The 25,927-nt window shown below is 41.1% G+C and overlaps 1 protein-coding gene across 1 annotated transcript; it reads right to left on the bottom strand.

Moving 5' to 3' along the window:
* Positions 1 to 263: 263 nt before the first annotated feature.
* On the bottom strand, positions 264 to 25,927 carry LOC149783209 (two pore potassium channel protein sup-9-like). Its single transcript, XM_089933085.1, has 2 exons — positions 25,588 to 25,927; positions 264 to 1,245 (listed from the first exon to the last, which is right to left on the bottom strand). Exons 1-2 carry the CDS (start codon positions 25,874 to 25,876, stop codon positions 692 to 694), a joined length of 843 nt encoding a protein of 280 aa, XP_089789211.1. The 5' UTR covers positions 25,877 to 25,927; the 3' UTR covers positions 264 to 691.

Below are 25,927 nucleotides of genomic sequence, written 5' to 3' on the forward strand. Positions count from 1 at the left end.
ACAATAACAAAAACGAAACAGAAGATAATGGCGGGAGATCGTAGGTACTTCCTGTGTCAATGTCTTCACTATGCTAAGGTACGATGTTGGGATGTGGTGTTTTACATATGTACTTAATTACCTCGCTAAAAAGAGAATCTACTTGGCTGTTTGTGTGAGGACAGTATATGTTGAGAAAGGACACTATCAGGTACAAAGTTACTGATTTTATTAGAATCCTATTTACATCAATTCTGATGCTACTGATACTATATGTTGTTTACACACCCTTTTGTTTGAAGTAGAAGTTTTTGTCCCAGCAAGTTGATTTCTGCATAGGTAAGATTTTACTTATACGCTGAATCATGAATTCATTCCCAATCTAATTTATATAAATCAATAATTATGTGGATTTTATCCAAAATTAGATTCTGATGAATCATTTTAAATTAATTACTTCATAATTATGCACTTGAACAAATTAGCTGAACCTAATTAAAGCGAACAAGGGCTTTGTAAAAAGTTTTTGTTAGCAAGCGGTTGGCCATTAATCCGTTATCCCTGTGAAAACGCTCTCCCCATAGTAAGAATTTGAAATCATCCTTGCGCTTTTTGTGTAGTTCACCTTCTCTCTACTTGTTCAGCATGGACAAAAACAAACTGAGACAATCCTGTTGTACTTATCTTGCCCTTAAGCATTTGAGACCACGTTTTAATTAGATGTGACCTCACCGTCCAAACGAACACTATTCTGTGCAGCCGCAGCTGCTTCAATTTCATCATTTCGTTCATCTTTGGTATTCATCGTTAAAAACCGCAGGACTAGTAAATTCAAAGCCGCAGATATCACTGTTAACCCAAATAAGATGAAGATCATGCTCATGGCCACATACTGAGGATTTGTTTGAAGTGAATCTCCTTTCTGGAGAGCCACAAAATCCCCAAACCCTATAGTTGTAAGGGTGATGAAACAGTAGTAGAATGCATCCACAAGATTCCATCCCTCATAATGCGAGAAAAGAAGAGCGCCGCTCGTGAGCACAATTGTTGATAGGTTCATTGTAACCAGGATAACGTTTGTTTCTGAGACCTCTGCTTTCTTCAACCTGAAGCATTTCTTGATTTGTTTCATCACGTAGGTAATAAACACATTAAGTCGCTCGCCAACACTTTGGAACATGATGATGCACAGTGGTATGCCAGCCAGGGAATAAAACATGCAGACAATCTTTCCACCCACCGTCTGTGGAGTGCTGTGGCCATAACCTTGAAAAGTAAAGGAAAATAAATTCAAAACATCTCTTATATCACAGAATCCTTTAATCGTGTGTAAATTGTTTCTTTTGTTTTTGTTTCGTTTCTGCTAGCTTTTAATTTTCAGAAATACGTCAACTTTCTTTGAAAATAAGTGATAAAATACCTTCGAAACATCGTATTCGCAGAAAAAAGGATCATCGGAACTTTACGTATAAGTCAAATTCTTTCTAAATGGCTTTAGACTGTTAAATATGTTCCTTATTCCAATGAGGCATTGAAGCACAAAATTGTCTCTAAATTGGCTTCTTTTTTTCTGTATTCATAATTCAGAACAACACTATATATCGCCCACAAGAACAACATACATTTGATTCACGTGTAAAGTCTTGTGAATTTTAAAATCAGATTTCAAACAAGCGTACGAATATATCAGAGAGGAAAGCATCCAGCAAGCTTCTGAGATAAAATGCCTAGGGACGGAGTCATTTGAAACTAACATAAAGACACTAAACATGGAATACAAAAAGAACGGGAACTACATTCAAAATTAATTTTACCAAGATTAATTATATTGATACAAATACATATGCAAGTAAACCTTGTAATTTATTATGGGTGAACGATAAAGGAACTCTACGAAGTTTATGGACAGTACTAAGCAATGGCTAAAAATATTCGTCATTGTATTGTATTGGACAAGTTCCATATCTTAACCTCCCAGCTGTAATTGCTACAAATCAAGTCAACATTGAATTTAAACGAGTCTCATCCTGAAACAGCGATGTATCATTTCTGTCTAAGGAGCACATTGGACCAAATGATTACATTTGAGGTAACCCTAGCACTGGAAGCCAGTCCGGTCTTTTCTCAGTGGTATGCTTATAACTGCTGGATCAAATATCAATTAAATTAATGATGGGGTGCGATTACAACGGACGAATTGAGGACGTGAGTAGTGAATGGGGGCGATTCAGCGACAATGGGAAAATGCAATTCGGGCCACTACCACCCGGGTCTGTTTAGCAACAAGAGTTATAGCGACAAAGGGAATTAGCATTACCAGACCCCCTTGGTCCTGTTTAGCGACAAGTACTTTGAAATATACCCTGGGCCACTATAGCGACAAGGGAAATGGAACATGGGACTATTGGGTTTGTAAAGCGACAAAGGAAAGTGATGTCGGTATAGCGTCTGACGGTGATAACACAGACAAGAGACAAACACTTACACAACATGTGAAAAACATTGGGGGGGGGGGTAGGCAAGAAGGTCTTTTTCGAGGCATATGAGGGGTCCTGGAAAGGGCTTTTGGGTTTATGTTAATATTATTCCGTTAACATAGAGGGCATCGTATAGGACTCCTTCTTTTCCTCAAACTTTGTCTGACATCTGGTCTGACTTCTCGTCCGTAAATCAGATTCCTCTTCAACAGCCTTGTCTCTCCACATAATTCTTCTTTTCCAAACGCTTGTGTCCGTCATCCTGGCAATGGTCCACGATGATCTGACATACATGAGGAAGTCAGAGAGTAGAGGATTCTACGCTGGTCCACATCTTTGTGACGAGAACAGGTGAAGGAATGTAGTGAACTGCCGATATTTATAGGGACGGGATGATCGAAACGGATTGAGTTTGTTGACCAATCCAAACACGCGTTACAAAATTAAGTCACCACACGGAGTCATTCGTCCAATCCGAAGAGAGCAGTCTGGAACATCACATTCCCTATGTAGAAGCGCTAGCGTTTGTGCGCAGTCAATCCATGCGACAGTTTTCAAACATGACTGAAACTAAGAATACGATGAATTGTGGTACATCGGCCGTGGAGACAAAAACGATGGAATAGCATCGACTACCCAAGTCAACACAGACCTACTTCCAGAAGAGGTTCATTTTAATAGGGATTTTGTGGATTTTCTTTCGCAAGAATTTGTTCCGGAACCCAGTACCTTCACCACCTTCTTCTTTACCACACGTGGAGAATTTTAAACAGAGACAGAAAGAACAATTGGAGAAATTTTTACAGCAGCAAAAGGAAGCAGAACAAGCTTTTCTCATTCAGCAACAACAGCAAGAAGAAGAAGCAAGAAGGAAACGACAAGACGAAGAAGCAGCCAAGAAACAAGGTAGTGAAAGTCAAACGGTCACGGTACTTTTAGACATGTTAGCAGAGTTAAGAAGTCTGAAACGAATGTATCAGACTTCTTTATTACGACCGAAGAGAAAAAGACATTTCCGAGCTAAACAACCCAACCCTGTGACCACGCCTGCCTTTCCACTCTTACTGATTTTTAACAAATCATCGTCGACAGCAGGAAGTTCAGAAGTAGGCCTTGGCCGTGGCAAAGGCTTAAGACAGTTAAAGTTGATTAGTTCCTATTCCTAAGTTTGCTGTTTAAACAAACAAATACTCAAAGGCCCTTTTCAAGGCTACCCATTTCTCTCAATTAAAACTCAAACAAACTTTTCACCCCTATTTTATGTGTGTGTGTGTGTGTGTTTTAAATGTCTGCACTTTCACAGTTTTTACCTCCACTTCTTCCTCACTTTCTCCTCGTCTTCTTTTCTTCTCATGTGTCTCTTTCTGCACGTGTCTAGGTTATTCCTTGGGGGAGGCTACCTCTTCTTCCTATTCATAATCCCTCTCTTCTTCTTCTTCTTCCTCCTCCTGTTGTTTCTTAGGGCATTCTGAAGACCAATGTCCTTTTTCTTGACAATGATAACAGGTGTCTTGACTTTTGTCTCTTCTAGCACCTGTTTTGCTTTTTGACGGTTTGGACACTCCGAAGACCAATACCCTTTCTTCTTACAGATATAGCAAGTAATCTGACTTTCATCTCGAAAGGAGGGTGAGTAGTCCGTCGGCTTGCCTGAAGAAAATTTTCTGATGACCCCTCGCACATCTCTGACCAAAAGTTCGATCTGTGTAGGCTCTTCCATCGTTCTAATCGGTTTGAGAGTGAAATGAATATGGGAAGGCAAGACACACACCCTTTATATATGCCCTGGTCTGCTATGGATATAAAGTGACCCATGGTGTTTAACATGTAGTCATTTGACTTTTCGCAGTCACGATGAAACGATCGCATCAGTTCGAGAAGAAGGAAGAAGAAAGTAAGAGGCAGAAACGTGACTTATAGCCTCGTGCAATAGCTGAAGTCTTGGCACAAATTCATGCCAGTGATTTTGAAGATGACATGAGTGAACCAGATTCCAGACCCATTGATTCCACACCCAATCAAAGTTCACCGCTCTTAGTAAACCCTGAAAATTACTATCACATTAGAGAGACGGAAAAGCGCTCCTCTAGAAAATTTAGAACAACGGCTTACACTTACAGGGTGAAGTTTAATAATTTCAAGGCTGACGTACCTCTGGTCAAAGCAGAGGGTTTCATCACCGATGTGTGGGATTCTTTGTTAACCACACTGAAACACCAATGTGAAGCCAAAGAAGACGATCGCTTGAGACTTTATATTCATCACGATGGCTTGAAATCCCCTGTTTGGAGTTTAGCAACCCAGCAGAACTGACACCTTCCAAAGTCATGGACAAGATACAACACGTGCAACAATCCAATGACCAATTTCACATCACCGACGGAAAAGCGACACTGTTCATGAATCACGTCTCTCTCCCACGGGAGACCGGACAACGCAGAAAGATGTTATTCGTGGACGACCTTCGCAGTACCTAAAAGAACCTCATCCAAATTAACAACCCTCAAGACCAGACGTGTTTAGACCGTGCCATTGTACTGGGACAAACGTATGCCGACAAGACCGACACGGTAAAATGGAAAAGAGCCTGGAAAACTATTCAAACATCAGACAGAACCAAACAACGAAGTGAAGCAGAACTTTTATTACAACAAGCCGGCCCTTCCAAAGACACCCCCTGTAGCATTCCTGAAATGCAAAAATTGCAAGATGTCCTAGCTCCACGCTAGACCTTGAAAGTGCACCCTCAAGAAGTGCGCGGGCCTCTGTTGTTTCGAGGCAAAGATTTCCAATATGGAAAATACATTGCCGTCTATTATCACAGTGAATATTTCGATACCATTACCAGTATCACTGCATTCCTGGGATACAGCTATTACTATGAGAAAGGTGACTATGGCTATAACAATCGAGAGCAACACAAGCATTGTGGATCAAAATGCTCAGGATGTTTGGCCTCTCAACTCTGTCTGGACGAAGGACAAGAACAAGTGCATTGCCCTGCTTGTCAGCGAACTTTTGTCAGCCCTGACTGTTACCAACAACAGACGCGCAACGTGCACAGACGAAAAGTGCTTATCAACTGCTGAGATTGTGCCCTGCTTGTGAACAAGACATACATACCAATTGTGCCAAGGCACACGTATGTTCAGGAAAGAAGCGATGTCACATTTGTCACCAAATCAGGGACTTGGAACACCAATGCTACATTCAAAAATACCAACCACAACAAGAGGAGGAAGATGATGACCACACGAAGAAAGGGAATTTCATCCTTTTCGATTTTCCTCACTGCAGCAAGATTCCTGGAGGACGCGAAAAACTATTTCGAGGGCCTAACACGCTAGCCGAATTTGCTCAATGGATCTTAGACCCAATCGACGAGACGTGGACATTGTCATCGTCTTGCCACGGTGATGGCTTACAATTTCTCCGGATACGATGGACATTTTGTTTGAGATACTGTATGGAACAAGGCACCACACGTCCTAAAGTGACTTTGAACGGAGCCAAAATCATTTCCATGCAAGTGAGACAAGTACAGTTTAAAGATTCGATGAGATATTTGGCCATGCCTTTGAATCGAATGCCTAAAACGTTTGGAATGACAGAAATGCCCAAAGGCTACTTTCCACACTTTTTCAATACCGAAGCCAATCAACACGCCGTTCTACCCCATTTGCCTGAGGCTCATTATTACGACCCCGACAACACGCGTACCGAACAAAGAGAAGCTTTCTACGCTTGGTACCAGACTCACGCCTAGGACCCCTTTGAATTTCAGGAAGAAATGTTAAAGTATTGTCGTTCTGACGTCGACATTTTATGGCGTTGCTGTGGAAAATTTCGAGAACTGTTCATGGAACACGGAGGAGTCGATCCTTTGAAAGAAGCCTGCACCATTGCCAAAGCATGTTCCTTAGTGTACAGACAATGATTCATGCCCGAAAACACATTGACTGTCATTAGCCCTCAAATGACAAACTTTGTCAAACGTCAATACTCAGTCAAGGCCCTACGCTGGTTACATTACTTGTACGACAAGGAAGACAAATGGATTCATCACGCCCGCAACGGAGGAGGCGAAATGACCATCGGAACATATTAGGTAGATGGCTGGGACTTAGAAAACCCCAAGATCGTGTACGAGTTTAACTGTTGCTTATTTCACGGATGTCCCGTCTGTTACCCTGTACGTGGCATTAAAAATCAGTTTTTACAACGAACCATGGAAGACTTGTACCATGACAATTGTCATCGACGCTTGAAGTTAGAACAACAAGGATATCAAGTTGTGGAAATAAGGGAACACGAGTACTATCACCGTTTGAAAACCGATCCCAAGTTTAAACGCATCGTAGAAAGTTATAAATTGATGGTCCCCTTGAACCCGCGGAACAGTTTGTACGGAGGACGGACGAATGCCACCTGTTTGCTGCACCATGCTGACGAAGATAAAAGAGAAGAAATCAAAGATTCGGACTTGTGTTCACTTATCCTTACGTGTGCAAATGTTGTCGCTTTCCTGCAGGACACCCGCAATTGTTGACGGAACATATCGACCTGGACCACATTCGACAATACGAAGGCTTGATCAAGTGCACAGTCTTGCCTCCCATCGACTTAAACCATCCCGTGTTACCTCACCATTGCGAAGGAAAACTGATGTTTCCCTTGTGCCGTACTTGTGCCGAAACGTGCAAACAACACCAACCTTGTCAGCACACCCAGGAAGAACGCGCCTTGACAGGGACGTGGGTCAGCGTGGGATTATTCAAAGCTATGGACCTGGGATACCAACTGCTAGAAGTATACGAAATTTACCACTTTCCCAAGACACAACAATACCACAAAGGTGACCCAAGTCAGAATGGCATTTTCGCCGACTACGTGGATGCCTTTTTGAAACTGAAACAAGAAGCCAGCGGCTATCCTTCTTGGTGTCACACTCCCGAAGATGAAAAGACGATCAAAGAGAAATACTGGGAGCAGGAAGGCATCACTTTAGACCACGTCGAGAAAAACGAAGGCAGGCGATCATTTGCCAAAGAGATGTAAAATTGCTTGTGAGGCAAAATGGCACAACGACCGTGTTTGCCAAAGACGGAGTATTTGACAGAACCTTCCCGCTACTTCCAGATTATTCACGACAAAACCAAATACATGAAACACGTGGACGTCGTTCGTGCGGATTTGATCTTAGTCAATTACGAAGAATATCTGGACTTTGTACAAGCCGACAAATTTGGAAATGTCATCATTGCAGCCTACGTGACAGTTCTTGCTCGCTTAAAATTGTACGAAGCTTTAGAATTGCGAGAGGATCTTGACACGGATAGTTGCATTTACATCGATCGCCCGGGTCAGCAACTCCCTGAGATCGAAGGAGACCGTTTAGGGGCCTGAATAGACAAGCACCACGACGAGAAGATTCTAAGTTTCGCTAGTGGCGGTTCTAAAAGTTACGGCTACGAATACCGAGACAAACAAGGAGAAGTGCCCACCGAGTGTAAAGTGAAAGGATTGACTCTCAATTATCGCACCAATCGAGTGGTAAACTTTGGTGTATTGAAAGAAGCCTTGCAGTCTGGATAGGATGGAAACTTTAAAATGACCACCTACTAACCAAACAAGATTGTATGTTTACCCACTCACCAAATCGTCAGTCGACCCTTGGAAAAAATCTATCAAATCGTGTACCATAAGCGAGTGCAACTTCCCAACCAATTCACTTTGTCGTACGATCACATCGATATTGGTGAGCAGATAAAAAGGGACAATGTGCAAGATCGATAGTTCATTGTGACTACCAAGACCATGCGAACAAGATGAATCCTTTGAAATAGACATCATTCAAGTTCGGGGATTGTAAAAAAAAATGTACCTTCCCATAGAATGACTAACAGTAAATGGATAAGACCCATGCATTGCAACGGAAAATGTCCGGAAGGAAATTGTAACTGTCCATTTGGTTACCCTTGTAATTGCGTAGCGGACTACGATCTTTTGTCTTGCGATGAGAGCGATGCTGTACGCTGTGACCTCAATAAAGCTTCATGGGAACTTTGTTCTCGCTACTACCACTACCACTACACCTATTATGGAAAGTGATGTTGTGGGTGTCAAACCTGACGGATGCGAAAGCGATGCCTCTCCTTATCGTGGACACTTTACTGGTTTTCATTGTGGATGTCAACCTTCACGTCTACCACCCTACGGATGTCATCCAGCCCTGAGCAAACTCCTATCGATGTCACCCTACCCTCATCAATATGAACCTGTGAAAGACGAATATTCGTTCTTTGTGCGTTTGCCTGAATACTTCGACTTTGAAAATCGTCTTCAATCGATCAAAGGAAAATGGCCTAAGTATCTGGGAGGACCAACCCCTGATGAATTAGCCAGAGCCGGACTTTTCTATTTGGGCGAAGGGGAAAAAGTCAAGTGCTTCAGTTGTGGTGTCTCACTACACCAGTGGGAACAACAAGATTCAGCCTACCTGGAACATGCTTGATGGTCCCTGAATTGTCACTACCTACCTTTATTGAGACCAAGTCATTGAAGTGACCTACCATGTCGTTGAAGAAACCAGATTGGCTAGGAGTCAAATGTTGGATATCACCAAGACCAGTATTTAAACCCCATTTAAAAAATGATATTCAATCATTACCGAACGAACTGCAAGAGAAAATCTACAAGGAAGTTTGGCAGGGACTTGACAGAGCGAAATCTCATTGGGTGAATGTAGAACTTCTGTGTCGAGAAATTCACAAGAGGAAAGTGAAAGAAGTCAACAAATGTGTTAGATTTCTCTGGATCAAGGGTGCGTTCATCCTATTATTTCGCTTTAGACCGTTTACATTAGAAGATTTCATTGACATTCTTGAGCGTTACCCTGAATGGCAGTGGCCAGATTATTCACTTTGTTGATTACTTTCGCTCTCGGAGAAGATTGTAAATACAATAATACTGACTGCCATGATCATGGATACTTTACAAGAGAACATTAATGGCTTACCTGTGGAGTTGAGAGAAAGGATTTACCGAGAAGTGGTCAAAATTCAAGTCAAATGTAAAGAACAATTGCATCCGTTAAGTCATCGATGTTTGAACCACTGGTACCTGAATATTATAAGAGGCCTGATTCAGTTGAAAATGTTCCAATGGTCAGATATTGTTCAACAGGACAAGGACAGTAAGACTTTGGTGTCTACTCATTCTACTACTTACAAGTTGACCATACTACAGCGAGTACCAAGAATTAGTGAATTACCAAAATCTTTTATGTGATCGAATTTTGTCTCCAGAGGAAAATTCTCTGCGATGTGTAGTGTGTCAACTAGAGACTAAAACATTTGGTTTAGCTACCGGAGTACAATCAGATTTGTACAGAAAATACACTTATTACCTCCGACAAAAGAGGGTTTTAGTATGACCTATTCATGGATACCTTACCAGAGAACATTCGTGGCTTGCCTGTGGAGATGAGAGAACACATTTACTGAGAACTGGTCAAAATTCAAGTGAAACTTAATGAACAATTGCATCCGTTACGTAACCGGTGTTTAAACCACTGGTACCTCAATGCTATAAGAGGACTGATTGATGAGAAAGTGTTCCAGTGGTCAGTCCTTGTTAAACTCTTCGAGAACGAGAAGGATCAATATGCTCATGTTCATGATTTTCGTTACGTCGAGATACACCTACTGCACGAATTGAGGAAGAAGAGTTGAAGGATTACAAACATTTTTTACGCAACATCTGCTTAGTGGAAGAGGAAACGAACTCTGAACTGTAGATTAGTGCTTGGAGCATGTATATTCCCGACTGCAGAACGAACATATCTGGGCAGAAAGTACATTTATTGCTTCCGAAAACAAGAGGGTATAAAAATAGGCTGCCATGCCACGGCTTTTATCAAAAGTGATTCAACAGATTCCGTGGAAGAAACTCAGTGACAATATTCAAACCGTGGATGATTACCTTCACTTATTACAAGAACTGTTTCCGTTGAATTTGGGTCGACGTGTGGTGTGTGTCTTAATGACTTGTTTTCTGGGATTTCGTTTACCAGCCGATTCCTTGTGGACTCTTTACGAACAGTACTTACCACCCAAATTGATTTAAATGGTCATTAGAGACTCATTTTGCTCAAAGCCTTGCGTTTTCATCTGGATACTTCTTGACCTCTGCGGGAAAAAAAGATTCGTCAACTTTTAGGTACCAAAGAGGTATATGACGATGTGTGTGTATTTTATGATTTACACCCCCATTGGACTGATGTACGTGACTGGATAAAATGGGGATTTGAGGTATGGACACAAGAAGTGGCCCAGTATGCTCAAGAGTTGTGATCCTTCATTTCAACATACAAAGAAAAAAGTCACTTTTCAACCTGTGTTAGTGACAGTAACAGAAGAACCCGTCATGGATATTCCTGAAAGACCCTTTCGAGAGGACACTTGTGTGACATTACCCCCTGTAGAACCTGTAAGAACATTACATCCTGTCACTAGGACATCTTGGTTACTCTAAACATGTTGTACATAGACTTGTTTCTTTTCCACTTTGATCGTTTTAATGTGCATTTTATCGTTGTACTTAACACTTTCGCTTTTATGTATGTTAGTATTTCGTGCTTATTTTTAAAACATCAATAAACGTATCATGAAAAAGTATAAAAAATATTGTCTTGTCTGTTTTCGTGTAACAAGTGACATTCCTGACACTATGGCTATCTCTACTGTCGCTGCTCTCTCTTCCTCCACTTTCAAAGTCATTGACAAACACTTAGATCGTGCCAGATGGGAGGCTTTGTATCTTCGCCATCCCTGTAACATGCTCATTGCTGGACCTAACTGTTCAGGCAAAACCGAATTTGTGAAACGTTTGATCGAACATAAACCTCATTTGATCGATCGTCCACCTCAACGTATCGTGTGGTGTTATACAAAGAGTGGCAATCGGCGTACAGCCTCTTGCGAGAAAAAGTCAAGACGATTCCATCGTGTTTGTGGAAGGCATTCCTAAGGAAGACGACGGAATCATGTCTGACCCCCATCAAACCCATCTAGTCATTTTTGACGACATGTTAAGAGAAGACGAAGAAGAAATTAAACTATGGTTTACGCGCAAAGGGCATCATCGTAATGCCAGTGTCATTTACATCACTCAAAATTTGTTTCAACAAGGTAAAGCCCATCGCACATCAGTCTCAATGCTAAATATGTGGTCCTGTTTAAAAGCCCTCGAGATAAATCGCAAGTGCAAGTGTTAGCCAAACAGTTAGGAACGCCTTGGCTAACTCAGGCGTACGACGATGCCACTCAGACTCCACACGCCTATTTACTCGTCGATTTGAAACCCACTACCCCCGATTATTTGCAATTTCGTACCAATTTGTTTCACCACTGGTGAAAGAAGACGGAGGGCTTGTCCAGTACATGTATCCGTCCTCGACTTAATCCAAAAAATCTATAAAAACTTCGGACACTTTTCGTCTGTCTCACACAGTTTGACCATGACGTCTCTTCAGTCTCATCTTCCCGTCAAATTGATTCGTGCCTTGTATGGCATTAGTCGCGAGAAAAATCACAAATACGTGCTTGTTCTTAGAAGCCAGTCTCATAGAAGTCTTACGATAGTTCACGGTTACAGCACGTCAATTAATACAAGGCATCATTCAGAATCTTCATCAAACCAAACGATTTTTGATAGAAACCAAATAGCTTTCACCCAACTGGCCGATCACCGCGTCGACACTCAAATCAAAAAGCAAATTCTTTTGAAACCTGGAGGGAGCGGTACTTACTCTAGGAGGTGTCATCATTGGCTCCCTCTTAAAATGGGATCTTACTGCTCCCAAAGTTCTACCCCAGAAAAAAGCCAAACGAAACGCCAAGAAGAAAAATAGCAACGGTGTCAAGACCAGGTCACAACCCCAGAAAAAGAAAAGCCCCCAGCAAAAGAAACAGAGAAGTGCCCAGAAAAAGAAAAGCCCACAGAAAACAGCTACTCGCAAGAGAGGCACTTCAGCCAGGACGCAACCTTACATTCGCAAACCACGACCTGCAACGACGGTGACCGTGTCTCCGGTAACCTCATGTTCATCCACTTCTCCGTTAATGACACCATGGAAACCCGTGTCTCCAAGAACTTCTCCTCCAGTTGTGACACCTTCCTCCTCTTTAGCTGCAGTGGCATCTGCTCACAAAGTACCTGCTCCCCAAATCAAAGTCCAAGAGGGATCGGGCATGTTACAGAGTTTACTGGATTTGTCCAAGCAAGAACTGACTCGATTTAGTCCGTTGCGAACCCCTCCACGATGCGAGATGCCTGTCATCAAGTTGATAAGACATAACGACAATCAGTTGCGACGCGTTTCAGTATAAAAAAGGTCTGAGACAAAGCATGGGTATCAGTGTTTTTGAGCTCCTGAAGACCCAAAGATATCATCGATACCGTGTGAGAATGTTGTTTGAATGTCTTGAAAGGCACGATACCTTTGTCGAAACACTAGAAACAATGCTTAGGCAAACATCGTCACCTTCTTCGCCAAATGGTTCAAAAGAAAATTCTCATTTGTCAAAAGAAGAAGATGTTGGAAGAATTTGGCCACTATTGTTAGGACCTTTGCTGAAAGGAGTCTTGGGAACCATGCTGGGAGGAAACGTGGTAGCAAGATAAAAACGGCATTTGGAGTCACAAGATCTCAGACTTAACCCTTGACATCGAATGGAAGGACGAAAACTAGCTTTAGTGCCATACAAACGTTGGATGGAATACCATCGTTGGCACGAACAATGAACCCCGCATTTGCCTCCCAATGCTAATTTGACAGAGATGTCCCAGTTACAACACGAATTGCAGTCATTGATAGATCGCCACGATTTGTCCGAAACAGAAAAATCGCAAAAGTACGGTCAACTCTTGGAACGACTGCAACTCTTTCACCAGAAAGCTTTAGACGAAACAGCTCAACCCACTCTGAAAGATTTTAAGACCTTGATGAAAAGCCCATTCCCCGCACCACCACCACCACCACCAGTGGTCATGAAAGATGCTACCCCACTAAAGCCTGAGGAAGAAGAGATACGAGAAGTTTTTCAAACATCGTCAGCAGCTCCCATTTCTAGTAAGATTGCATCATCCTTGATGACCCCTTCTCCCACACCCCAACGAGAAGAAATGAAAGCTTGGGTTAAAAAGATGATGTCCACTCCTCCTTCGGCAGAAGTGAAAAAGAAAGAAGGGAAACCAGAATTGAAGACTGCTACTCCCGTGTCCCATCGGACACGTAAATCCGTTTCCAAACCACCCTTTCGCCCCGTCCAAAGTAGCATCAACGAAGAGTGGGTGACTTATTAACAAACAAACAAAATGAAGACGGTGTTAGCCAACATTTACTACGATCCATCCCATCCTGCAGGTTACGGAGGAGTTGAGTCATCGACGTCTTTTCCAAATTTGCCTGGGTCGTGCCACTGACTTCCAAATCGAGCAGCGAGTTAGTGCGAGCCCTGCAACGGGTGTTGACACAAAGTGGTCGTCACCCTCTTCGATGGCAAATGGACAAAGGTACCAAATTTCTGAACCAAGCCTTCCCAAAAGAATTAAAGAAACGTAACATTCATTTGTTTACCACCGAGAATCCTGAAACCAAAGCCAGTATTGTGGAACGTTTTCAACGCAGTTTGAAAGAACGCATGTGAAAATATTTCACGCATCACCACACTCTCAAGTATATCGACATTTTACCGCACCTGGTGCAAGCGTACAAGCAATCTTACCATCGAAGCATTGGTCGTGCCCCACAAGATGTGACTCCCGACAACGAAGTGCTGGTTTCTGATCGCCAGTTTGGTACGTCCCCGACGGTGGCTGTCCCCAAGAAAGTTGAAATGCTGGCCGTAGGAGATTGGCTGCGCATTGGCAAAACCAAACGCACTTTTGACAAAGGTTACTTACATAACTGTACCACCGAATTGTTTCATGTCATTGAACGAGTGCATGGCCATCATCATACCGTCTATAAATTGGACGACATGAACGGAGAAGTGTTAAAACGAACGTTTTACTTGCTGAGCTACAACGTGTCACCGAAAAAGAAGACTACGTGTACGACATCGAAAGCATTCGCGAACGAAGAACCCGTAAAGAGGGAAAACGACGTGTCAAAGAAGTCAAAGTGCGTTGGAAAGGATATCCACCCAGTTTTGATTCTTGGATCTACAAGAATAAGAAGTGACCATCATGCCCTTTGACACAGTTTTACCTACCACTACCACTGCAGCGACCACTCCTCTACCCAGTTCTTCTCTGCAAGATTTACAGAAACAGCCCTTGTGGGTGTGGTGTGGAGAACGTGTGCCTAAAACGCAAATCGTCTTTTTCTGCCAAATCTTTGTGGTATATTGTGTCAACGGTGTAGGCATTGCCAATTTGAGTTTGCAACAAGGAAACAAACAATTGTGGACCATTTTATTGAGCAGTTGCATCGGTTTCCTTCTTCCCAATCCATCTCTGAAATTCTCCTCGAACGGGAACAACGGGAATCTTTTGTACAGTGCCAGTCACCAACAACTTCCCCATTTTGAGCGGAGATGCTCCTCTGACTTCCAGTAACCCCTCAGACAGCCACAGAACTCTGGAATTATGAACCAAAATACCCAATGTTGCTTAACCTTACCTAGTAACAGTTCCATGGAGGTGTTTCCCAACAACACTTTGTGCTGTTACACGGCCCAATTACCTCAGGTCATCCAATTAGATCACCAAACCTATTGGGAAGTGGCTTTGGTGGAAATCATTCGCCCAACACAAATCAAAAACATTACTGAAACTCAAACCACTTTTGAGGTCGAAATTATGGACCAAACACTGCAACAAACCTTGACTAACACTAAACAGCATAGATTACTTGCAAAGAGTACAGTACCCAACAGTGAATCTCCTTTGTACATCTTTGAGTTTAAAATTAACTCAGGCTATTATTTTAGTGGTCAACATCTGGTGGAGGCAATTGCTGACAAATTCCATGCAGCATTTGACAAAAATTTTACCACACTAAAAAAAACGTGACACCATTGATTACCATAAAGTATCTCATCGCCTACTAATACACTTTGAAAGTGACGAAAGAAGTATACGTATTAAATTTTGTCCTTAATTGTATGACATTTTGGGTGAGACCTCAATATGATCATGGATAAGCACACCAAAAATATTAACATAGCAAACGTTGGGAACAACTGGCATTTTGCGAGGCATTTTCGATCCACGGTAGAAGTGAACCAAGGACTGAATTTGATCTTTGTGTACTCCGATGTGGTGAGTACAACGTGGTGGGACGCACCTCCGTACCGTTACTGCGTGTCATTCATTTCAAAGTGAATTCTGCCACGAACGCTGACGATGAAGGTGGGAACACTTATCACATTCACCGTGAATTTGAACATCCTCACTATTTGACCGTCAGCAAGTCTTATTTGGACACTGTCAACATTGCTATAAAAGGAGATCTGGGACAAAATATTCCATTCACCAAAGGGAAAATGACGGGTAAACTCCATTTTCGAAAACGGTTCTCTAATGACTCGTAAGTCATGTATCCAGTGTACCGAGGCGTTACTCGACAGCGAGGACACGGTTTAGGAGATATGTTGACATCAGCCTTTCGTTCGGTGGCTCCGGTGTTGAAACCGATGGTGACACGAGGATTGCATGCCTTGAAAGATGCAGCATTAACACACAGTAAAGAATTTCTCCAAAACGTCATCATCGACAAACAAAACCCTAAAGAAGCATTCTTGAGAGCAGGCAAAAATGTCTTGCTGAAAACGGGCAAAGACATTTTGGGCCGACGAGAAACACCTATAAATGCCCTGGACGCTGCCAAAGTCAGGCATACCTGCTTCCCTAGTGCCACAGCAAGGACAAGGCAGAAAGAGTCGAAAAAGAAGAAAACACCCCATCAGAAGCCTTCATCCTCCTAAAGCTAGAAAGACTAAGAAAAGAAGAATTGTTCGAGGCTTAGACGTTTTTGATTATTAAAAGAAATCACAGAGACAAGAAAACAAAAATGATGCACCGAGAGTCTTGTGCCTGTTCCAAGTCGGAAATGGATCTGTTTGCCATGCCATCCAACATGATGACAATGCAAGAATCCCAAATGGGTCGAATTTCACCCCGTTTCCTCTCTGACGGATTCCGCTCCCATCGAATTTGAAATCAAAGGACAGCCCGAAGATTACATCGATCGGAATAGCAGTTACTTGTACTTGAAAGTGAAAGTGATCAAAACGGGCGACGAACCCACTCTAGTTGCTGGATCCAGAGTAGCTACCGTTAACAATTTTATGCACTCCTTGTTTAGCTCAGTGGATCTTTACTTGAATAACAAACTGATCAGCAGCAGCATGGATACTTAACCTTATCGAACGTACCTGGAAAATCTCTTGACGTACTGAAAGGAAGCCAAGAACACTCATCTAGATGCTTGTGTGTTATGGAAGCCTGACGCCCTAGGTGCAAAGTTCGACAACACTGCACTTGTTGTAACTGACGCAAATTAGGAATTTGTAGAACGACGAAAAGAAAAGTTGAAAGCCGTAGTTTAGAACTGATGGAGCGTTTGCATTTGGACATGTGGTTGCAAGACAAGTATTTGCTGAAAGGTGTGGATGTCCGCTTGAGACTGAATCGTAGCAGTGCTGCTTTAAATTTGATAGCTAATGTTGCCGAGTACAAAACCGTCATCCAAGAAGCCAGACTCTACGTGCAGAACGACCGCCAAGTATCCGATACGACGCGTGGAAGTGAAAACTTTCACTATCCCCACTGGACATAAATCTATGATCGAAGATCATCTGTTTCAAGGACAGTTACTCAAACGTTTAATCCTTGAAATGGTGGGCAATGCAACGTTCAACGGAGCCCACGAAAAAATCCTTTCAACTTTCATCACTTTGGCGTGTCCAAAATCGAAGTCAGTCGCGTTGGCAAGACTTTGTCTACCAGACCTTTCGAACCTAATTTTGGTGACGAGAAGAATTACTTGAGATCGTACTTGTCCCTGTACGAAGCCACCGGACAGTTAGGAACCATCACCTTTCACGGCATTACGTACGAGGATTACGCAGGAGGCTATGTTTTGTGGGCTTTTGATTTCACTCCAGACCAAGGCAGCAACGAGTGGCATTTCCACCTTATAAAATCCGGCCAGATTCGTGTGGAAATTCAGTTTAAAGACCAAATTCCTGATGGAACGGTGAACATCATCCTGTATGCCGAATTCGACAATACCATAGAAATCAACAGTTTGAGAGAAGTCATTCTAGACTATTAGAAGCTATGGAAGACTGTTATCCTTCTTTACATAGTGGAGAATCTTTGGACATGGAACGTGAGGAACCTGTGGAAGGAGAACCCCAAGACAAAGACGAAGAAGTCATTATGATGAAGTCCAGATGGCCAGAACAAGAAAAACATTTAGTCTCCTGTTTTGCTACATACCTGTTAGAAAAATTAAGGAATTGATCAAGAAAGATTGTTATGGATGTCAAAACGATCATCCCAGTCAAATTCAACACAGTAAATGTCTGATGTTGAGTCAAGAAGAAAATTTGGACGAATATCTGGACGAAGCTTGGAGTCTCATCTCGGAAGAAGACGTGTTGCAACAGCGGTATAAAGGCTTGCGTGAAGATTCTTGTCCTCCAACTCTAGAGATCCATCGCATCGAAGCTCTCTTGGCTCAGAGTTGGGAAACAAGGCGAAGAAACGGTTACTTTTCAGACATTTTCAAGCAAAAGGTCAGGATCGAATTGATCACTTATCAAAAATAGATACCTGGGAACTTTATTACCTTTTGAACCACAGTTCGTACACTGCTTCTTGGAATCCTGTCGTATGTGCTAAAGATGAACTACCTCATCGCAAACATCAAGATCATCAAACTTATGTGATCAACATGGACGTCAGTCATCTCCCAGGAACCCACTGGGTAGCCGTCTAATTTCCTCAAGAAGGATGTGTGGAATATTTCGATTCGTATGGACTGCCCCCTTTGGAAGACGATATCATTGACTTTATGAGAAGACATGCTCAGACGACACGATTCAATAATGTGCAATTACAAGCCACAAATTCATCGGTGTTTGGACAATATTGTGTGTATTTTCTGCATCAACGTAGTCTGGGATATTCTTTAGAACATTTAGTAACTTAGTTTGATCGACACTCTTCTAGAAACGATGACAAAGTAGATCGATGGTTTTGTGGCCATTATGGTTATCTTATGTCTTTAGCTAGGAAACGTATGGTACATCAATGGCCCAATGACTTCCAACAGTGGAAATCTCAATTTCATTCACAACGTTGTCATTCTTTTTCAAAATAGATAGTCATTTGAAAAAATGTTTGTTAGTTTATGGAATGCTTAATGCTAAAATATATGTTAATTGTTAGTTGTGTGTTATTTGAATAAAAAATGTTGTGTTTTGAAGAAAGAAAAATGCGTTTGTCGTTTGTTTGCCATGAGTATCATGAACCATGCTCTCTGACTTCTCTCTATCCATCATATCACACTATTTTAGCGTTCCGACTAGAAACCATGAAGGGATGTTTTCCTTCGCGTCCGCGCTTTTACCATGAAAGCGAGCTAGTCTCCAGTCTGACCATCCATTGTTGACTCATCCTCTTACGAAGATGTGTGCAAGACTAACAAAGTTGAACCAAGCCTACGTGAATTTGTCGACACCAAAAAGTTCTCCTTCTCTTTTCGAAGAAGCAGACCCTATCCTGTGGGAAAGCCTAACGCCAGACGAGGTCGCAATCTTAGATCATAAAAGATTGCCATAGCTCCTCGTTCACACAAAATAAACAGCCCTTTTCAGGGCTACCCAATAATCTAATCAGTCAATTGCCAATGGTACGTTTGTCAGTTAGCAAAAAAAAAAAAATAGAAGTGCGTTTATGTGCACATGATTTCTTTATCTTGGTTAGAAAGTATGACTCTATGTCCTTCGTTTCCGTCGCTTGTCAAAATTGTAAACAAGATAATGATTGTCAGTAAAAAAAAAGTGAGTGTTTCTTTTAGGTCCTCGTTTTTTTTTTGGTGATAATATGGATAATGTAAGTTTTGTGTCTTAAACAACATCTTAACAAACTCGCATGAAAATTAACACCTCTACAAATCCCCTCACTCAACCCCGTTGACAGCCCAAAAATAATAAAAATAAAAGTACCTAGAATTACCGACATGACCCTAAAAGCTAGATCGTACAAGGTGGTCTTGAACCCAGATCGTCAGGACCGTCCACACTAAGTGGCTCAACTTAAACAGATTTAGGAACAAAAGACCCCAAATTATCAATATATAAGGTGATTTATACTCCAAAGACCATCAGATCCCGCAGCACAAGCCTGCAAAACAAAAACTCTGACTTAGGAAGTATAACCCCAAATTAACACGCATAAGATGGTCTAAACCCCAAAGACCATCAGACCCAGCAGCACAAAGCTGCAACGCAACAAGCACTAATATACCACTAAGACCCTAAAACCAATACCAACCAAGGTGGTCTCAATAACCCAAGACAATCAAGAACCCGCCACACAAGGTGGCAACATCAAAACATATGGCTGTCAACCTGGGTATCTATCTTTAACTAACTCTAAACAGCATAGTTATCCTCAAAATTATGCAGGACGACACTTTTAGAAACTATACCCTGGAGTCTATTGACACCAAACTGTGCCAGGAACCGCCTCCCGATCCATAAACCTTGCCTCCTCTACCACGGCCGGACATTAAACACCACGCGTGCAGTGCACGCCTCTAAATAGCAGTATACACAAGTGCGCGTTGGGTCCAATCCCACTCGTCTCAATCAGCAAAACAATGCAACTTAAGCAATGGGTGCGTGCTGGGTCCAATCCCACTCACCTCTGACTTACATCCAGATCGCTAGGAACTAATCAGTACCTCGATCTGACGGCCTAATTTATAAGTGTTCCAGGAACACATAAAAGCCTGTGGGATGTAGCTCTCTTTCCTTCACCCAGGAGGAATTAAATAGCACGCTGTGCGTGCAAAAACCGTGATACATGTTCCATTGGAGGGAAAATCACTTTAATCCAACTAATTAAGTTTTGTGTGCTAGGGGATGTTTTCCTTCACGTCCGTGCTTCGGTGATATATACTGATCACGCCTCAGTCTGGCTACCCATCGTTGACCTGTCAACATTAAAGAATGAGCAGCAGAATAGCCAAACTTATTGAACTTCAGATGCACCTGGAGTACGCCCGTCGCGTGTTGGATGAGCTGGCCATGGAGGCCATAACAGAGGAAGCAACACTAGAAGAGAAGGAGCAGAAGAGAAGAAAGAAAGATGAGGAGGAAAAAAAACTATATTACCTCTCCTCATGATGAGAGCTGTGTGTGAGGTTAAGCCAGAGCCAAGGACGCTTCCACAGAGGCAAACACTGGGCACTAATACCAACGCAACAGTCTCTACCAGTACCACAGCCAGTAGCAGTACAGGTGCCTGCAGAGAATATAAGGAGACTCCAACATCCTAAAGTATGGAATAGAAGAAGAGAGAGGGAAGTTTGACAATCCCAGAGATTGGGAGAGTGAAGCCAATCAACCTCCCTCTACGCTCCTGAAAACAAGAGTGAATTGGGAGAACGATTGGAGCCGTCGATGTGTCTGCCTTGCCAGACCGGGGAGATGTTGGGGCATTAGCCAGATGTATCTGAAGTTATAAAAAACAGCCCTTCTCAGGGCTATCCAATACTCCAGAAAAAAGAAAATATTCAATGTGCCAATTGTAAGAGTGTAGAGTAGTTTGATTATAAACACTCACTTCTTACCTGGTTTAATTGTGTGTTTGTGTGTGATTGTTTGAGCTCATGTACGTTTTTGTAGATAGTAGATTATTGGGTTTTGTAAGCGCTCACGTACGTTTGTGTAGATAGTAGAGTGTGTGATTTTTTAACCTTCCCTTCTGTGTGAATGGTATGATTGGGTTTATCTTTTTAGCTTCTTCGCGTGTGTAGATAGTAGATTATGGTTATGTTTCTGCTGCTCCGCGTGTGTGGATAGTATATTTTGGTTATTTTTTTGCTTCTTCGCGTGTGTGGATAGTATATTTTGGTTACGTTTTTGCTGCTTCGCGTGTGTGGATAATATATTATGGGATTAATTTTGCTGCTTCGCGTGTGTGGATATATATTTTCGTTATGTTTTTTGCTTCTTCGCTTGTGTAGATAGTAGACTATGGGTTTAATTTTGCTGATTCGTGTGTCTGTATAGTATATTTTGGTTATGATTTCCTTTTTCTTTTTTGCTTTTTCGCGTGTTTGGATAGTATATTTGATTTGCTGCTTTGCGTGTGTAGACAGTAGATTATGGTCATGGTTTTTGCTTCTTCGCGCGTGTGGATATTATATTATGGTCATGTTTTCTGCTTCTTCGCGTGAGTGGATAGTAGATTATGGGTTTAATTTTGCTGCTTCACATGTGTGGATAGTATATTTTGGTTATGTTATTTGCTTCTTCGCTTGTATGGATAGTAGATTATGGGTTTAATTTTTTTCTTCGCGTGTGTGTATAATATATTGTAGTTATTGTTTTTGCTTCTTCGCGTGTGTAAATAGTAGATTATGGGTTTAATTTTGCTGCTTCGCGTGTGTGGATAGTATATTTTGGTTATGTGTTTTTCTTTCTTTTTTTTTTTTTGCTTTTTCGCGTGTGTGGATAGTATATTTGATTTTGCTGCTTCGCGTGTGTGGATAGTAGATTATGGTTATGTTTTTCTCTTCTTCGCGTGTGTGAATAGTAGATTATGGTCATGTTGTTTGCTTCTTCGCGTGAGTGGACAGTAGATTATGGGTTTAATTTTGCTGCTTCGCGTGTGTGGATACTATATTTTGGTTATGTGTTTTTCTTTTTTTTTTTTTGCTTTTTCGCGTGTGTGGATATTATATTTGATTTTGCTGCTTCGCGTGTGTGGATAGCAGATTATGGTTATGTTTTTCGCTTCTTCGCGTGTGTGAATAGTAGATTATGGTCATGTTGTTTGCTTCTTCGCGTGAGTGGATAGTAGATTATGGGTTTAATTTTGCTGATTCGTGTGTGTGGATAGTATATTTTGGTTATGTTTTTGTTTTTGCATTTTCGAGTGTGTGGATAGTATATTTGATTTTCCTGCTTTGCGTGTGTGGATAGTAGATTATAGTTATGTTTTTTGCTGATTCGCGTGTGTGGATAGTAGATTATGGTTATGTTTTTTGCTTCTTCGCGTGTGTGGATAATATGGAAAGGGTTTGTTTTTTCTCCTTCGCGTGTGTGGATAGTATACTTGTGGTTAGTTATTTGTCTCCTCACCTCTGTGTGGATAGTAGATAATATGAGAAGAGGAAAACGGGGATGTTTTCCTTCACGTCCGTGCTTTCCATGTAAAACTCACAGCGTTTGTCATTCGCGCCATTCTACGGAATAAAGAAAAGAAGATGGCTTCAAACCAGATTAACAAAATGAAGAAGTTACAAGACGTGCTCGACAATTTGGGGATGATAGAGGAGATGTTGATTAAACTGGACGAGGATCGCTATTCGTATAGTCCCCATCGACTGAAGATTGAGATAAACAATTTAAGAAAGCTAAAAGTAATAATAAGTGATCTGGTGAAAGAAGAAAAGGAGGAGAAGGAGGATGAAGAGGACAGAAAACAGATAGAGGAGAAAAGGATAAAGGAAAAAAGAGAAGGAGAGAAAAAGTGTAGGAGAGAAAATAAGAAGCTGGTGGAAAAAAAGAAGAAATTAGAAGAAGCAGAAGAAGCGAAAGGCCCTCTTCAGGACCCCTCATATGCCTCGAACAAATTGACTTTCTTCCCTAACCCCCAATTTTGTTTTACATGTTATATAAGTGTTTGTCTCTTGTCTGTGTTATCACCGTCAGAGGCTATACATACCACACTTTCCCCTGTCGCTATACAAGCCCAATAGTCCCATTTTCCATTTCCCTTGTGGCTATAGTGGCCCAGGGTGTATTTCAAAGTACTTGTCGCTAAACAAGCCCAAGTGGGTCTGGTAATACTAATTCCCATTGTCGCTATAATTCTTGTCGCTAAACAGGCCGGGGGGGGGGGGGTCCGTAATGTACTTTCCCATTGTTGCTGAATCGCCCCCATTCACTACTGACATGTTTTAAGGGTGATATGTCTTTTTTCTAGTTGAAAGTGGCTTTAATGACACACGAGCAGATCTTAATTATTGTAGAAAACTGTTTGATATTGTAACATATGTAAACGAATATCATATGTTAATAAGTCAGTGATTTGGTACGAACTTAAGCACACTCTTGGGGATAAACACATATCCATTCGGAACGAACTTAACCACACTCTAGGGAATATAATACATTAGACAGTAGAGTATTTATACCATTCTTTGAATTTTAAGAGAGCCACATGTATAGACTGTATGTCTAATCATTGATGTTTGTATGTGCAGATGACAAAGAAACAATTTAGAAATTTTTACTAATGCATAAAAATAATTACTTTGGAACCTTTCTATGAACCATTAAGTGTATACTTTAAATTTTCATGGAAACATTGTCCGTTACCATAAACCGTCTAGACTTCTGTTTTCCTTTCAAGAAATGGCGAAATTCGTCATTGCATATTCTGCATAGGGTTCCAGTTATTTACCATCGCTTTCAATCAAATTTATACAACGGTCTTTTTAGTCGATCCTCATTTCTTTACTCCAAACTGTAATTCAGTATGTCCGAAGAGACCGAAGCTGCAGTATGAATGCATGTAGAGATAAAAATGAATCACTTCTAAACTGGGTTAATAAAAACCACCTATATGTGTACCCCAAAAGTAACAATGGGTACATTCTGACAGAGCGAACACGTGTTGCGCATGCGGACTAGAACTCTGCGATAAATGTTAGAGGCTTAAACGTTATTTTCAAAATTTGAATAACTCTCACATGAAAAGAGTAACTTGTGGAGTCTTCCTTAACCTAGTTGGAGAATATATATATTCATGGAAATGCACATCTTCCTTGGTTAATAAAGTTGAATGTGTGCTGCCTGTGACATCTTAACCACTTTCTCCATGCTCTTTATTTAATGCATAATACCTATGACACGCACACAGATGCAATTGTATTGATATGTTTTTCATTTGTCACCTATGCACAGCACATATGTGTTGATGTTCAAATTTACAACCCTGCATAAAAAACGGACGAAATACATATGCAGTTTTGATTAAAGATCCCACGATATCAAGATAGTGTGAAATGAATTTTGCACATTTAGAAACTCTGTTTTTGTGAAAGACCATGCTACTAAGTATACATTTGATATTATAAAGATTTTTATTTCTCAGATAGTTTTAATATGTACACATGTTGATCATGAAGTCCTTAATTATAGCGTCTTGAATAGTGAGATTGCATAGATCCATGTGTAATAACATTATCATGTGGAATGTGCCAATGTCTCATTTAGATATATTGCAAGATAATTTCCTTGATAATGCATATTAACATGAAATTATTGATCTTTGCCGCTAGTATTACTGGTAGTTATAAATAAATGTTTGTTACTGGTGAATTACTGAAATAAAATGAGTAGTTTTAATTGATTTTTTTAAAAAAATAATCGTGATTTTACTATGATGGTTAAAATATTGTCTCGTTAAGCCTAATAGATCGTTTGTAGATGGCTTTCTAGACTGGTTGCCTCTTTGTTTGAATATTAACTATGCCCACCTTGACTGTGTCCTTTTGGTGCCATAAAGAACTGGACAAACAAGACAGTTACCAAACGGACACCTGATTAATTATATATATATATATATATATATATATATATATATATATATATATATATATATATATATATATATATATATATATATATATATATATATATATATATATATAGAATTGGTAGTATAATGAAGAGCTGAAGTCTTTGTTGCACTTAAATTATTTTTCTTATCAACAATAATAAAATGAAATAGGGGTCAGGTAAATATAAACAGGGTTCTGTCGCCCTTTTGATGTATAAAGACAAACAGATTATTAAACGTTGTGACTCACCAATTGCAGTTACCAACGTCAGTGAGAAGTACAAGGATCCGGCGAATTTCCACTGTACCCCTGAGTAGTACGGTATTGTTTTCATGACGTTACGCTTTAGAATCGCGTAATCGTCATCGGAGATATTATAAATTGTGCGGATTTCTTCTTCCTCTTTTTGTAAGATGATACGTTGCTCTCCCTCATATGTCGATTCCAGTGCGTCAAACACTGCAGCGCCTACTAAAAGGTACGTAAATGTGCACACAATCAAGGACAGTGTCCTAACATCCTGTTTTTTCATTTCCATTTTCACTGGTCGAATTCCACATCTTCAATGATAGATGAATGACTGAATCCT

Source organism: Sinohyriopsis cumingii, chromosome 14 (assembly GCF_028554795.1).
Source record: "Sinohyriopsis cumingii isolate HCF-2022 chromosome 14, ASM2855479v2, whole genome shotgun sequence".
Lineage (NCBI taxonomy): Eukaryota > Metazoa > Mollusca > Bivalvia > Unionida > Unionidae > Sinohyriopsis > Sinohyriopsis cumingii.